The 17,388-nt window shown below is 42.9% G+C and overlaps 1 protein-coding gene across 1 annotated transcript in view; it reads right to left on the bottom strand.

Annotated features, from left to right (window-relative positions):
• The window catches only part of LOC126476119 (alpha-taxilin), a 141,588-nt gene that overhangs the window by 21,730 nt on the left and 102,470 nt on the right, over positions 1 to 17,388 (bottom strand). The window contains exon 3 of the mRNA XM_050103520.1: positions 864 to 1,010. Coding sequence (XP_049959477.1) covers positions 864 to 1,010 — 147 coding nt within the window. The remainder of the gene's footprint in view (positions 1 to 863; positions 1,011 to 17,388) is intronic.

The following is a 17,388-nucleotide window of genomic DNA, read 5'->3' as shown; positions in this document are numbered from 1 at the left end:
CCTTGTTCAGCAAGCAGATCTCTCCCAACTGTAGAACGTTTGGAGCATTATGGGCTGTGCCCTCCAACCATCTTGGAATTTTGACGATCTAACGCGGTAATTGAACAGAATTCGACACGATATCCCTCAAAAGGACACCCAACAACTTTACCAGTCACTGCCAAGCCGATTAACTACTTGCATAAGGGGTAGAGACGGACCTACGTGTTAATGACTTGCTCAATTTGTGAAGCTCTTTCTCTTCAATAAATCAACCAATTTTTCTGAAATTATAATCAGTTGTTTATCTGTACATATACATTACATATACCTATTTCAGTGCTATTCCTGTGTGGTGACTTTTTTTGTCTTTGAATGCATTTGTCGAATTGCAGCCTTATATGGAAGTGAAGTGTGGCAATCAAGATTACAGACAAGAACAGAATAGAAGCCTTTGATATGTGATGCTACAGAGGAATGCTGGAGATTTGATGTGTCTACCAAAAACTAATAAGATGGTTATGAACAGAATCGTGCAGAAAAGAGCTTTACAGCACAGCTTGGCTAAAGCTAGCGAAAGGTTGATAGAACGAGTCCTAAGGCACCATGGAGTAGTTGATTTGATGACAGAGAAAGCATGAGTGGGAGACCAAGGCTTGGCTGCAGTAAGAATATTCAATTGTATGTAGGCTACGATCGCAGCTATGAAAAGATTTGCACAGGATAGACCTGTGCGGAGAGCTGCATCAAACCAGCCTTCAGACCAAAAGCCAATAACTTTATACACTGTGCATCGACAGAAATTGGTAAGTAGTGCACGTACGACATTGAAATGAAACAATATACGTAGACAAGAGAGAGGAGGTATGGGGTGCTTGGTGTACCTTGATGGCCTTGTTCTGCTTCTGCAGCTCGCGGCAGAGGCTCTCGAGCTGTGTGCGGGCCCGCATGGCCTTGTGCAGCTCCACCTGCATGTGGTCGCGCTCCTTCTGCGTGCTCACCAGCTGCTCCTCCAGCTGGGCCTCCACCTCCTGCAACACACACGGCACCACCCCTCATGACTTTACTACAAGTATACTGCACAAAACAAGTTTTACACCAGATGGACATCTGCGTACGTGGGGGAGTTCACATTCAAGAGGAGCAGAGCATGACTGAATTACCTCTACGAAACTAAAAACATAAATTCACTATTACATAAAATCAGTTCCAAAGTGGACATCGTGCGTCTGAGTCATGCTGGGTGACTGAATACCGTAATGCTCCACTCCGTTCAGTGTAATACGCTTGGGTGTTCTTTGTGCGGTGTCCAGATGTTGATCGCGATGTGCTGCTCTTCGATGGTGGTTCTTCTAAGGGTATAGTATTTGTGAGTAGTGTACCCTCAACTGGTCCCAAGAATGTTCAGTCAGTTTCATGTCAGCAGTTACCACAGGTCATTCGATTCGGTTAATTCCTGCCTTCCCGAGGAACAAGCTCCTGATGCGGCGTCGATGTGCTTGTGGATTATCGCCGAGATATTAGCTGTAGGTATGGACAGGAGGCTGGAGGATCCTGTCCCTATACTGCACAGCCTCAAATACCCTCGACAGCGATGGGATGAAATGAGAGGCGTCCGACGTCTATATGTGATACATGGTACTGATCCACATTACTGCTGAACACATGGCACGCCATTCATCACACGTGCATTGGTAATTGGGCACATCCACACTCTTATACTGGCTGTGGTGGTCTAGTGGTTAAAACACTAGACTCTGGTCCTGGAAGTCCAGGCTCAATCCTATACCTGTATAGGATTGAGCCTGGACTTCCAGCGATTTTTCCTCGTTCCAGTCCCGCCAGGATGGTCCCACGCCCACTCAGCCTTCTATCAAATGAATGTACTGGGGTACAAGGCGGCTGGTGCGATTATCCCTACTCTAGTGCCGCAGCGAAGAAAGGATCCACTCTGCCTGCAGTCAGGCCAACAGCCTGGCCATAAGGTTGAGTCACACACTTTGCCTTTCACACTCTTATACAACAATGATCAGGCGTCAGAAAAATCGGTCACTGGTGAGTGACAACATCCAGAAGCGAATGATCCAGATTCCTATCGAGGTGTTCCCTCTTCACCCATAATAGTGTTAGGGAGTTTTACTGTTTTCGTAAAGGACACTTACAAGTCAAATTCATTATGTGGATATGCTTTGCAAAAGTTATTGAAAAGGCTATGTTGGTAAGGATAGTTGATCATTTTATATCACACGATTTGCTATCAAATGTACAGTGCGGCTTTAGAAGTCGTTTAACAACTGAAAATGCTATATTTTCTTTTCTCTGAGGTACTGGATGGCTTAAACAAAAGGTTTCGAAAGCTTGGCATATTTCTTGATTTAACTAAGGAATTTGATTCTGTTGATCACAAAATATTGCTCCAGAAGTGGACCATTACGGAATACAGGGAGTAGCTCACAACTGGTTCACCTCTTACTTTAGCAACAGGCAGCAAAAGGTCATTATTCACAACGTTGATAACGGCTGCGATGTGTGGTCTGAGTGGGGTACTTTCAAGTGGGGCGGGGGGTGCCCCAGGGATCAGTGTTAGGACCACTCCTGTTTCTTATTTATATAAATGATATGCCCTCTAGTTTTACGGGTAACTCTAAAATATTTTTGTTTGCTGATGATACTAGCTTGGTAGTGAAGGATGTTGTGTGCAACATTGGCTCGGTTTCAAATACTTTAGTACATGACCTTAGTTCACGGTTTGTAGGAAATTAACATTAAATTACAGTAAGACTCAGTTTTTACAGTTTCTCACACACAATTCAACAAAATCTGACGTTTCAAATTCACAGAATGGGCATATGATAAGTGAAACTGAACAGTTCAGATTTCTAGGTGTTCAGATAGATAATAACCTGTCGTGGAAAGCCCACGTTCAGGATCTTGTTCAAAGACTTAATACTGCCATTTTTACTATTCGATCGGTATCAGAAGTGAGTGATCGTTCGACACAAAAATTAGTCTACTTTGTTTATTTTCATTCCCTATTGTAGTATGGTATTATATTTTGGGGTAACTCTTCCCATTCTAAAAGGATATTTTTGACTCAGAAACGGGCGGTTCGGGCAATTAGTGGTGTGAGTTCACGAACCTCTTGTCGACATTTGTTCACGAGTCTGGGTATTTTGACATAGGCCTCTCAATACGTATATTCCTTATTGTCGTTTCTTGTTACCAATATTAGTTTATTCCCAGGAATAAGCAGCTTTCACTCGGTTAATACTCGGCAGAAATCAAACGTACATTTGCATCGGACTTCCTTAATTCTTGTGCAAAAAGGTGTGCAGTATACTGCTGCATCCATTTTAAATAAGCTGCCACTCGAATTCAAGACTCTTAGCAGTAATCCACGCGCTTTCAAATCGGAACTGAAGAGTTTCTTCATGGGTCACTCCTAATCTGTAGAGGAGTTCCTTGAAAAATTAAGCTGATTTGTATTGTATTGCTGATAGCGTTTACTTAAACTTATGGACTGATTTTTTTAAGGTTCATGGACATTTATTTTTATCTGTTATTACGTTTATGTTGTAATTTCATATACTGACACGTTCCATGACCTTGGAGATTTGCTCCTCAATTTGGTCCTACCAAACTTGACGAGTAAATAAACAAATAAATTTCATGATGTATGGTTCGACATACACCTTCAAACCTGCAGCTTACAGTACTGTTGCATCCTCCTCTGGGCTCTTATGAGCCATGACGTGCAAATAGCAGCCCCCAATTGGTGCAGACACCATGGGTACGCACTACAAGACAGATCTTCAATGTTTTCCGTCTCACCGTATCGGATATGACATCAGTTGCATGGTCACAGCTTGAAATCATTCTCTGAGGGATGCTTATACACTGAGCAAGTCTATACAAGCCAAGCTGTCTCGTTCATGGCTGGAGACCCAGTGCTCTCTATCGAACTGCATGGAGAGCGCAGGTTTCTATTACACGCATTGCATACACTAACTTCAAATTCACATCATATGAATTATGCACAATGTTCGAAGTCATTTTCGAGGTATATTTATTGCAGGATCTACACAGAACAACTAATTTCGACGCTAAACCCTTACTGCTACTTTGTTGTTCAGTTAGATCCAGACAGCCTACATGATCACATTGTTTACATTTGGCCACTTCCTTTGTCAAAAAAATAAGATGCCCACATCAACAACAACAAATCCACTACAAACAGCGTCATCGTTAAAACAAAAATTTGAAGGACCAGGTGTGCCATGTGGGAGTTTCTTACCTGAAGAACTGATACATAGGTTACTTTCAACGGTGTGGCTTGCTTTGTTTGTGAACTGGTTACCACGGAATTTCCTTTTATTGAATTTCTTGATGCGTGGCATAGTGTGTATTTATTGCACAGTAAAGGATATGTACTTCCACAAATATATGTAGCACTAGGGCAACAAATATTCAGTAACACGTGAACAAACTGCTTCAGCGAAACAAAAGTAAATACTAGCAAAGGTAACCATTTACAGACGCTAGAAACATGCACTGTTACCAACATATACAATTTATCATGTGTATAATCGCTGGAAACAGAAAATTCACCGTTCTTTTCGAAATAATACTGGTTTCTGTAACAGAAATAAAGGGGACGTGGCGGCATACATTTAAAATTGGCTATATATAGGTTGTTTTTCATTTGAAACCGTATAATGTATATATCAATGCAATCAGCAAAGGCTATAGAATTTAATAAAGTCACAAAAAATTTCGATTTTTCCACCATTTATAAGTACCCTGTATCCTTAAGGAACAACTTTGTAGTCTGCCGAAGCCGTGCTGGCGCGACTGTTTAGGAAGAGTCGGCATGGAGTTCTGCATGCGGAAACCAGGTCGCATCTGACCCATATGTTCGCAAACTTTATAAATAGTTATGGCATCCGTTTCAGCTGACACTTTATGAAGCAGCGGTCTCCCCACGTGCTCTGCCTAATAAAAATGATACTATTGGCTACAGCTCTACTAAAAATCCTGCATAACGGAGAGAAATGTCAGAGACGTAGACTTCCCAGAACGAAATTTTCACTCTGCAGCGGCGTGTGCGCTGATAAACTTTCTGTCAGATTGAAACTGCGTGCTGGACAGGGACTCCAACTCGCGAATTTCGCCTACCGCGGGCAAGTATTCTACCAAGAGCTCTACTAAGTGAGCTACCCAAGAACGACGAGGTGAGGTACTGACGGTAGTAAGGCTGTGAATCGTGCTTGGGTAGCTCACTTGGTAGAGCACTTGCCCGTGGAAGGCGAAGGTCAAAGGTCCCGAATTCGTGTCTCGGCACACAGTTTTAATCTTGCAGGAAGTTTCATGTAGACAATCATGGGCCAAGATTGGGACAATCCTTCACTTTTGCTCATGCGCAATTTTGGTGGCATCGCGAGCGAAGGTGCGGCGAAGCGCAAGTTTTAGCATCATTCCAGATAGAGGCTTCGACACTGGACATTCGAAATTAGATTTTGGACATTCGGTTTTCGACACATGCGCGACGGCTTTCTGCAGTCCGCAACTCACCACCCAGCCACACATTAAATGTAAAGTTCATACAACAATGGGGTGAGTCTGCAGCACTGACGTGGAAGTAGGCGCGGTTCTATGCTTCACATAACTAGGCACTTTGATCGCTCAGGCATCACGAGTTGATGTCACGGATATCGCTTTCTGTCTGGTCTTCATGCATGCTTGACTCCTTCAACTTTTCAAAATAGACGCAATCATCATGGTCAATCCGACACCACATTTGCTATTCAATTAAGTATATCGCGAATTTATTATCATACTTGGCTTCATTCCTCCCCGTGGTATACTTTCCGATCCAGTATCACAAGGAACTAATTCAGATTCTGTCCTGCACTCACTCCGATTTTCGAGATGATCAGATTTGTAATTTCACGTCGTTTATGGCTCTATATACAGTCAACCTTTGTCAATAAGTTATGATTTTAATTTCTGCAAATGATCGCGAATGCACCCGTGGTGTACGGGTTGCGTCTTTGATTAGTTATCAAACCGTCCACGGTCCCGGGATCGAAATCCGCCACCACTTAAATTTTGGTTAATGATCAGCACTGGCGGCAGAAGCCTTCCGGCATAAGAAGTCACCCTCATTCTGCCAACGGCCTTGTCAAAGAGGGCGGAGGCGCGGACAGAGATGCACGGCACTCTTATCCTTGGGGTGGGAAACTGCCCCTAAAGGTGGAATAATTACCAATGATCAAAGGGTGGAAATCACCGCATTAAAGACACAGGAGGTGTGGCCTGTAATTGAAAAAGTGTCATGATGATCTCTCCATTGGCAAAAGATTCCGGAATAGTCCCCCATTCGGATCTCCGGGAGGGGACTGCCAAGGCGGAGGTGACTGTGAGAAAAAGATTGAATAATCAACGAAAGGATAACGTTCTACGAGTCGGGCGTGGAATGTCAGAAGAGACGAGTATAGGGTAATATCAACATCAGCAGAAAATGGTGTAATGGGAGTAGGATTCGTTATGAATAGGAAGGTACGGCAGAGAGTTACTGTGAACAGTTCAGTGATAGGGTTGTTCTTATCAGAATCGACAGCAAACCGACACCGATAACGATAGTTCAGCTCACATCGCACGCTGAACATGAAAACTTAAACTTTGTGTTCTGCCTTACGGCAGGTCTTGTCATGGGGGAAGCCTCGTCTGAGAGGTCCACCGCATGAGCGTCTAGGGAAGTGATTACAGTGGTGGTTTCCCGTTGCTTTCCACTGGTGATGAAATTATAATGAGGACAACACAACACCTAGTCGCTGAGCGGAGTAAATCTCCGACCCAGCTGGGAATCGAACCCGGGCCCCTTGGCGTGACAGACCGCCGCGCTGACCCCTCAGCTTTTTATTTATTTATTTATTTATTTATTTGTTTCACTCATAGCAATTTCATTTCCAGAAATTTCATATTTCGTTTATTAAACACACAGAAATCACGAAATCATTACTGAGGTATGCGCTCTTACATGTAAGTAATAACGAATATTGCAGAAAAATCTTAAGTTACACGAATAGCAGTGTCTCAGAACGTGTTGCGTATATGAAGAGGAAAAAAACTTCTTTCACCCATCCGTGCGCGAACCCACTTCCCTTTATATGGCACTCCCGCGCGCTGACCACTTTTCCCCCCACAAAAACAGTAACAAAAATGGCTACAATGAAATGACATAAGTAAGGTGACATAATTGCAGTCATGAATTACAGCATTCAAAGAATGAGGAATCATACTCAGTCTTTAGCAGCAGCACAATTTAGCACCTTCACTGTCACCTTCAACTGGTGGCAGTTCAGCATGCACATTTTCTTCTTCTGCAGCCTGAGGTTCGCCATAATCATTTCCCAGACCCAAATTAATCATTCAGTAAATCCTTGCTGTGTATTCCTTCCACGGTAAATTACGTGGACAGAAGAGCAGTCCCGAACACCGACATCACAAAATCCTTCACTGCCTTGTTATTTTTGTCAGTTCCAGCTTTCTAAACACATCCTTGGGGAGTTCAAGATCTTCCTTTGTAACAGACACCAGATGTTTGTCGTCATATTCTTGTATCTGCTGTACTACTGATTTATTTTTCACGTGTCACTCGTGTCACTTGCAGGTGAGGTTAGGGTCGGGAACGTAACCCAACCCATTCCCTCTCTACTAGAAATCCAGTTCCTAACCTATACCCATTCTGTTGAAGACAATTCGGAGCATGTTACCATTTTTCTTATTGTGATTCTGATATTTAAGTATTTTCTCGAATTCATTTTCCATATACATCTTGTATTCAATATGTTCATAGCTTCCAATATTGTTATAAACGTAACTTGTATATTTGCCCATTAACCAAATCACTGCGTTATTTTTTGCTTGAGGGTAGTACCTTTCTTCTGGTCTGAAGAAAATGTTTGTCGGTACATTGTTTGCTGAAGTTCTTGTTATTTGAGCAATTTTCTCCCTGGTCCACCTCCAGTTGATAATCCGATCTCCACATATGTAACGATGAGGCACGTTATCAACGAGGTTACATTTGCTGCAGAGGTTAGCGTCACTTAAACCGACGGTAAAGAGACGCTCATCAGTGCTGATGATGTTAATGACTACCTTGTACCACGCTGTTCTCACGTCAGACGAAAGAACATCACTACTGATGTTTTTCCAGACCACATTCCATGCTATTCCAGCATATTTAGTTTCACTGTTATTTTTCCTTTCATGTTTCCGTCTTTCAGCTAAAATCGCCTTTGTTGTAACGTTTTTGGAGTTTAAAAGCTTTTTGCTGAGACCTTCGTTCAAGATAATACTCCCTAATGTGTTTTACCTTAAAACTTATTTTTTGTATATTTATTGGCGGCTCTACACTTTCTGGCCTGGCAATATCGTATAGGTTTGCTGTAATGCACCCTGAATCGTTACACATTATGCTCCATGTTCGTTTGACATACAGTGCTATGGCTTTAGACTTTATGTCGGTTAGACCCATTCCCCCATTGCTTGGGTCCAAAACTGCTGTCTTCACCGGCACTCGAAACAATTCCCCTTTCCACAAGAACTTTGCTAAGGTGGACATGATCGTCTTCGCCACCATTAATGGAATGGGGAGAACCTGTACTATGTAGTAGGCCTTGGATAAAATATACTTGTTGATAAACAGTATTCTCTGGAACTGGTCTATGCTACGTTGACAGTTTTCAATCAAAGCTTCCTTGATTTTTCTTGCCACCTCCAGCCAATTTATTGCTATCATTTTTAAAAGGGGAGTTGTCAGTGTTATTCCAAGAGCCTTGTGTTCATTAACATGGTTCGCCCACTAAATGCGCAAGTTAGCATTTAGAAATTTACTTTTGTTTTCATTTACCCTTGCACCTGATGCGGAACAGTATTTTGCAAGTACTATCTCTAGTTGTGTCACATCTGTTTGGTTTGTGATGATAGCTGTCGGGGCGGACGCTGAACAGGAAGGGAGAGAGAAATTATGTGAGGGTACTGAAAGGATAATACAGTATGTAAAGGGAGATGAAAATCTAATAGTCTTGGTATTTTTCTTAATATTCCCTACCTCAACGGAACAAAATTAAAAATACAACGAAAAAATTGAACAATAATAAAATATTTCAAGAAATTACATTACGGTTAATTTCCTGTTAAAATAAAAAGAAAACGCAAAAGATTGAAACACAATGTGACATTCAATTTGTAATTTTGATTTATAGAGGCTTGTAATTCTTTTTAATCAATTCCTTGTAAAATTTTCGTGAGTAATTATAAATTAAAACAAGCATTTGAAAAAAACAAAAAGAAAACAAAAGTAGCACAGACGGGTCTCGAACCAGGGTCGCCTGGACGGGAGTCTCGCTCACTTGCCACTCGGCTGCTGGCTCACTTGCTACAATAATGAAACTTTCCTGTATATAAAGAGCTGCCCAAACTTTAACAGGCAATATTTCAAAATGTGGCCGCACTGGCACGTACAATTTTAGGGTGTGATAGGTGCCTACCCACACTATAAGCAGGCGAAGTGGGAGCTCATAACGCGATGCACCTCCCAGAAGGTCCCTTCGTAAGTCAGGTCACAAAGACACAATCTTGAACGTCAGACTGACTGACTAATACTGCCAAGCAGGAATAATGAACAGTTCGAGTCAGATGTGATGCAGAGCGACATCTGAAGGGCGGACGGGCAATACGGGTTGTCCATGAAGTCCCGCTATCGTTTCAGAAAATCATACTTTAGGAACTATATGAGATGTAGCATCGTGGTTTGTAGTTAAAAGTTTCGCAGCTCTCTCAAAGTATTTTTCTGTCATGCCAAGCCTGCAATGTGTGCCTCAGCCGTCGCTTGGTTAACATCAAGGCGATATCAGAGTTCTGCTCATGTAAGCGTCAGCATTGCGGCATCAACAGTTCTGACTCCTTAATCGATACCTGCACGAAGGGTACTATTGTCATTGACTGGTGTTGTGTACGCGCAATCCGGTGTTGTGTACGCGCAATCCTGGACATAAGGCAGTTATTACACTCAAATTTTGTTGACGAAGTTTCTCTGGCAAATAAAATTTGAATGTGTAATACAGAACTTGGTCAAAGTTGGACCTTGGTCAAATTTTCTTTGATTAAATCTACTGCCTTGCCTTAGATTCGATCAAAGATGTGTCTGCGTGGAGAAATGTAACCGCTTGAAGCGCTAGCACCGCTGCTGCTGCCTGGTATCTAATTTTCATCAACATAGCTTCGAGATTTAAATGGTGTGCAGCATCTGTCTGATAGAAATGTACGAGGCAGATGAACCATTGCATAACTAGCGGCATCCCGAATATAAAAATAGAATAAGAAGCAGCTAGAGAAAAAAAAAAAAATGCGGAGGCCGTTAGTCTGAAATACGGCCAGGATGTGCCCCCAAGGATGTAAAGGAGAAAACGCACAGCTGTTGTAAAAATAAAAATATTTCCCAATGGGTACATACTCAACATTTATTAGCCTTCAGATCATCCTCCTTTATTCCTTTATAGGAGTAAATAGCTTCACACGTCTCTCGTATTTGCATCAACGTGCACTGCGGTACTACTGTAAACTAGAGCAGCTTTCTGCTGTTGCAAGTACTCGCAGTGTTGCGGCAAGTCTGTCTTTCGCAGGCACGGCATTTCTGGGGTGTGTTCTCACTCGTAATATGAGAGCCGGCCGCGGTGGCCGTGCGGTTCAGGGCGCTGCAGTCCGGAACCGCGGGACTGCTACGGTCGCAGGTTCGAATCCTGCCTCGGGCATGGATGTGTGTGATGTCCTTAGGTTAGTTAGGTTTAAGTAGTTCTAAGTTCTAGGGGACTGATGACCTAAGATGTTGAGTCCCATAGTGCTCAGAGCCATTTTTCGTAATATGAGGAGCCACTTTTTTTTGAGCTCATATTGAAATGCACTGTCGTCCATTCGCAAGTAATGTTCATACGGCTTTACATCCTCGACTTGCAGCTCCCGTAGCACATTTTGTTGGATGCTTTTGCCATTTCGCCGTGAAACGCACGGCCTCAGCCAAGTGCGTTTCCTTTTTCTTTTCTTCTACTCCTCTTCCAAGCGTGAATACAAAGTAATTGTGTACACGCAACTGCAGAGCACAGCAATATGTTTTCATCGGCCATTCTGAAGAACATGTGAAGTCAAAGATCTTTCTGAAAGAAAATACGGTGAATATTTGATTACATTTCTTTGTGAAAGAAAATCTGATAATTTAATACCGGCCTAAGCAACAATATGGCGTAACATCGGGAGAGTACGTGAGCCATGCCGTGGGACCATCGCGCATCATCTACCTCTCAGGAAATGTGTTATTCAGCACATCCCTCACATTCAAACTCCAATGTGGAGGTGCACCACCATGCTGGGAGATGATGGACGGCTGCAGCTCTTCGATCTGTGATAGCAGGAACTATTTGAGTGTGTACAGGTAAACATTTCCTGTTATGGTTTTCTTTACGGACAAAAATGGGCCTATCACCCGATCTTGCATTATGCCGCATCCACCGGGATACCATGAAGATGTTCACGTTAGTCTGTTTTATTTTCCAAAAGTCCTAATGTTATGGCAATTTAGATGTTCAGAAATGTGGAACTTTCCTTTATCTGAAAACAGGCGTTGTTTCAGTTAGTCGTTGTCAACATCTATGGAGGCCTGCATGGAACGCGCGAATGCATACCTCAGAAGACGATAGTTTGGCTTCAGTGCTTAGCCTATTTGCACTTTTTTTTAATGATTGTCACCCCTTCTCTGGACTTTTTCCATGTTCTCCGTCAATTCCAACTGATGCGGATCCCACACCGCACAGCAATACTCCAGAAGAGGGCGGACAAGCGTACTCTAGGTAGTGTCTTTAGTAGACCTGTTGCATCTTCTAACTGTTCTGCCAATAAAACGCAGCCTTTATTTAGCATTCCCCAAACATATATGTGATCATTCTGGTCTAAGTTATTCTTAATTGTAATCCCTAAGTATTTAGTTGAAAGACAGCCTTCAGATTAGTGTGATTTATCGTATAAGAGATATTCAGCGGATTCTCTTCAGTACTCATTTGGATAACTTCACACTTTTCAGTAATTAGAGCCGATTGGCAATTTTCGCACCAAATCATTGTCTAAATCAATTGCAAATTGCTTTTGATCGACTGATGACTTTACAGAACAGTAAATGACAGCATCGTCTGCTGAAAATATGCGAGGAACGCTCAAATTGTCTCCTAAATCGTTTATGTAGATCAGGAACAGCACAGAGCCTTTATCACTTCCTTGCGTGATGGCAGATATTACCTTCGGCTTTGCTTGATGATTTTCCGTCAGTTACTACGAACTGTGACTTTCCTGACAGCAAATCATGTCGATAGCACTCATTATTTCGAGAGAATTAAGACATAGTTGTGTTTCACAAGAACGATATTTTCTGGATCCCTGTTGGCTGTTTGTCAATAGTCACTTTCTTCGAGGTAATTCATAGCGTTCGAGCACAGAGTATGTTCCGAAATCCTACTCTAAATCGACGGTAGCGATATAACTCTGTAATAAAGCAGATTACTCCTGTTTCCTTCCTTCGATATAGGAATCACTTACGCAACTTCACAGCGTTACCCGCAAGGTAAGGGGCGCAGGAATAACAACACCCTTTCCTACCGGCAGCTGAACCAGCCCCGCTGGACATCCCAGTCAACAATGCCACAACATTTACATTGTAAATTTGTGGTAAGGTCTTATGGGACGAAACTGCTGAGGTCATCGGTCCCTAAGCCTACACACTATTTTTTTTTTTAAATTCTTTATTCAACATTAATATTTATACAATAGAACCCACTACCTTAGTGATTAGTGGGTCATAACTGATCTACATTAGATGTTCAGCAGCTATTTCTGTTTATTATTATTATTATTATATTATGCTATGTTAATTATTGTAAGCTACAGACAGAATACTAGAAAATAATAGGCAGACTACAGCTAAATACTACTTACTAATTGTTAATATCTTCCTACTAGTTAATTCCTAACTGCCTGCAGCGTTACAGGTGTGTCAGCATAGATATAAACCTACTGCTTTAGGCCCTGCTCATCGAGCTAATCCCGATGAGCGTGCCCCTGACACTGGGCTGGCCAAGACTGTTTGTCGCTGCAGGTTCCTAACTTAATATCTATATCTAAAGCTACAACTACTACTAACCTACGTCAATTCCGGTGCTTTGGTCTTCATTGGTGTACCCTGATCCTCCTAGTCCTGCACGTGGCGGATTGCAACTAAGAAGTCGACCTGTCCACGCACAGGCGGTATAGGATGAGGGTAATTGGTCACATTCGGTAAATGTCACTAATCGTGAACGACCCTCATGTATCTCGTAATGGGACACATTTGATATATGTCTTAATCATGAAAGTCAGTCAGGTATGCCGTCAATACTTTTCGTGACACCTCGTCTGCCAATTTGTTTAAAGTGTCGAAAGTTCCTTCATGTCTTAATAGGTCATATGTGTTATTGTGTGGAAGTTGTTGTCTTAGTGTCATTGCTACATCATCGAAAAGGGGGCACTCGTAAACCACATGGTCGGGAGTGCCCTCCGAAGCACCACAGTCACACTCGGGTGTAGCCTTTTTCCCAAACCGACACAAGTATGTCGGGTAGGGCCCATGACCAGTGAGAAAGTGTATTAGACCCCGCGTTGGCTCAAAGTACTTCATCCCTAGCCTTTCTTTTACATCTGGCAAGAACCCAAAGGTTCTTCTGCCAGTTTCTTCTGTTTCCCAAGACCGTTGCCATAGATCCTCGCCCCTTCTACGTATTTCTCTCTTATCTATTACCAGTATTCCCATGATGTTCTCTGTTTTCGCGTTGTTCCCCTTCTTGACCCAGTACCAAGCTGCTTGTTCCCGAATTTTGATGTCTAAAGGACAGAGCCCCATTATTATTAAGAGTGCACTTCCTGGAGAAGTTCTATACGCCCCTATGGATCTTAAAAGCATGTTTCTTTGTACTCTTCTCACTGCCATGGCAGGCACCACCCTTGTGAGCTTATGTGCCCAGACTCCCGATCCGTAACCCACTACTGATGTTAATATGCTATTATGATACAACTTGATTAGGTGTGGTGGAAGATGAAATCGTTTATGACCTATTGAGGTAAGATTGTTTAATAATTGCAATGCTTTTTGGGATACGGACTCAATGTGCTTTCCAAAGTTCCACCTTTCATCGATGATGACGCCCAGGTATCGAGTCTCTTGTCGTCTTATTACTGGTGAGCCTCCGATTCTAACTGTAGGGTTCCTCGCCAGCTGTCCCTTCAGTAATAAGTACGTCGATTTGGTCGGTGAGATCGTCATCTTGGTATTTGTGCACCACAGTTTCAATTTGGTCATCGCTCTGTCTATTTTTGGTTCGATGTCCTCGCGGCTTCGGCCGCCGACCAGCAAGAGGTGGTCATCCGCGTAGGCTATCACCTCTAGCACTTCTTCACTCTGTTCCAAACTGTCTAAAAGCGTTTCCATATGGATGTCCCAGAACAGGGGACCTAGTACGGAGCCCTGGGGACATCCCTTAGTTATGGATTTTCCTACTCTACCGCTAGGGGATGATAGCCAGACCTCCCGCCCTTCACAATAGCTCCTCAGGCAACCATATAGCGACCCTGGACACTCCTTCTCCCGCAAGCAGGAGAAGAGCGAAGGCCACCACAGGTTGTCAAAGGCGCCACTGATGTCAACCATGATGCCAACAACGTACTTGTATGGGGTAGAGTCGCAGATCTCAGCCGCCAGAGCGATCGCATCACACTACTTAATCTAACTTAAGCTAACTTAGTCTAAGGATGACACACACACCTGTGCCAGAGGGAGGACTCGAACCTCCGACGGAGGGAGCCGCGCGGACCGCGACAAGACGCCTCAGACCACACACATTTACATTTTTACCCTCTATGTATCATAGTAAATTCGCGTCCAAAGCGACCAGGCAGAAATTGAATTTTAAAATTTGCTTGGTTTAAGTGTTGAACTGAAGCCGTTATCTTCAGGTAATTTAAGTATTAACCGACTCTTTAAGGGGGAACGTATGAGAAAATACGCGGGTACACAAGCTAATTTTACTTTTTGAGAGACAACTGAAATAAATTTTGCACTTGTAGTAATTATGTTATTGGCTATAATCTACATCTCTTTTTCATTTTTTTGTCAAATAAACTGATCAGGATGTTGCTGGATACTTTTAGAACACGTACCATCACATAATGAACATTTTATCAGTGGTTATTTTATTTATCGCTTTCAAAATGTGGTAGGTTATTCTCAATAATTCGGCAAACAAATCAGTGTATCTGTTTTTTAATATCAGTCTTTGAACTCTCACAACTATTTTTGTTGAAATTGATGTGCTGATGTGTATGACACACAGCAACTTTTATTTCACACACGTTTAAATAAATTTGACAGTCATCCACTGTGAAAAATTTTGTACCACAGGAAGTAGTGTTATAGTAAGTACAAAGTCTGCAGCAAAATTTCATGCTTTTATCTGTAATGGTTCGGCAGAATACGCTCATTTTACACTGAAAAATGAAAGTTGCGGCAAAAGCAGAAAAAAAGATTACATAAGTACCGCAGTGTTGGCTATGGCCGTACAGTTAGGCTCTTTATTCTTCATGTAGCTCTTTTCTCCTAGTCTGATCGTTCTGGTGTGGCCTTTTGGCAATACCCTTCACTGACATTTCAGAACTAGTAATACGCATATCATCAATTTTCTCCACTAAGTTTTCAGTGAAGAGGCGTACATCAAATCCTAGTTTCACAAGGGTCCCGATCCTTCCAATGTTACCATCATTGAACACCAGACACGCGTCATATGAGGAAATTCTAACAATAGTAGGTGCACAAAATGTTGTTTTTGGGTGTCGCTTTCACACGAGGTTATTAAAGCTTTCGTTAGAGTTGTGTGTTTTACCATGTGTGCATTTCATTTCTTTAATAAATAGTAATTAATCGCATCGTAAACAGGCTCACAGCTTTCTAGATTATACACATGTCTTCTCTGATGGCAGGAAATAATAAAACATAGCACAAAATCGTGTAGAAAAGGGGGTGTAGCATTGGGTATTGGTTGAAACATGATGGCTTTTACATCATTTGTAGCACGAATCAAACTCTCAAATATTGGAGACAGTATTTCTAATATGCAAAAAAAAAAAAAAAAAAAAAAAAAAAAAAAAAAAAAAAAAAAAAAAAAAAAACCTGTATTTTTGAGTCTTCACAGAACAGATATTAACTGGAGCAAGTTATTTTAAATTCACACATTTCTGCGCGCTCTTCGCCGACTGGCTGTTGTTTTACGGTCGTAGCTGTACAATTGTGAATTTGCGACTAACGGTTGCTCCCGTGTACCGAATGAAGTCTAACAACGGGGACTGTCGAGGAGAGCAATACATGTGCAGTCTGGAGGCTGTACCACGAAGAGGCCCCCAGGTTGGTGCGTGCACTGCCTGTAGCGAGGAGCCGCCCGCCGCACAGGGCGAGCGTATCGCCTCGCCAGGAATGCCTGTGCCCCCTCACGCACGCACATCAAAGTGCAGGAGCGATAAGGCTCGGTATCGGCAGCCGCGCCGGCTGGCTCAGCCCCTGCAACGCTGCCTCATCGCTGCGATACGCTTCTCTAGGCCGCACCGCTACCGAAGCGGAGCTTCTACATCCGCATCTCGTCCGCAAGCCGCCTTACTATGTTTGGCGGGCGGTATTTCCGGTACAGTTGCCACTGCCCCCCTACACTGTTCCGTTCGCGAATGGTGTTCGCGAAGAGCGACTGCCCATAAATCTCTGCACGAGCTCAGATTTCTCCGTTTTTTCCGCCCTGGTCGTATTGCGAGATACAGGGGTTGGACAAAAGTATGAAAACATCCAAAGCACAACACATTACCAGCCTAATACAGTGCAGAAAAACCGTTGGCTCTCAAAACAGCGTCCAGTCCTCCCGGAGTGGATAAATAAAGACCCTGCACGGATTTCAAAGGGATCTTATATCACAGTCACTGCAAACCAGTGGCAATAGCAGGTAATGGTGATGAGGTCGATGTGGGTAAGGACCACGCACTCTTCTCTTCAAGGTAAACCAAAGAAGCTCAATAATATTGACATCAGTCCGCAGCTCGTGGTCGTGCGGCAGCGTTCTCGCTTCCCGCGCCCGGGTTCGATTCCCCGCGGGGTCAGGGATTTTCACTGCCTCGTGATGACTGGGTGTTGTGTGATATCCTTAGGTTAGCTAGGCTTAAGTAGTTCTAAGTTCTACGGGACTGATGACCATAGATGTTAAGTCCCATAGTGCTCAGAGCCAATATTGACATCTGGTG

This window comes from Schistocerca serialis, chromosome 1 (genome assembly GCF_023864345.2).
Source record: "Schistocerca serialis cubense isolate TAMUIC-IGC-003099 chromosome 1, iqSchSeri2.2, whole genome shotgun sequence".
In the NCBI taxonomy this organism is placed as follows: Eukaryota; Metazoa; Arthropoda; class Insecta; order Orthoptera; family Acrididae; genus Schistocerca; species Schistocerca serialis.
Note: the sequence above shows the minus strand (reverse complement) of the source record. Positions and strands in the feature narration are given on the sequence as shown.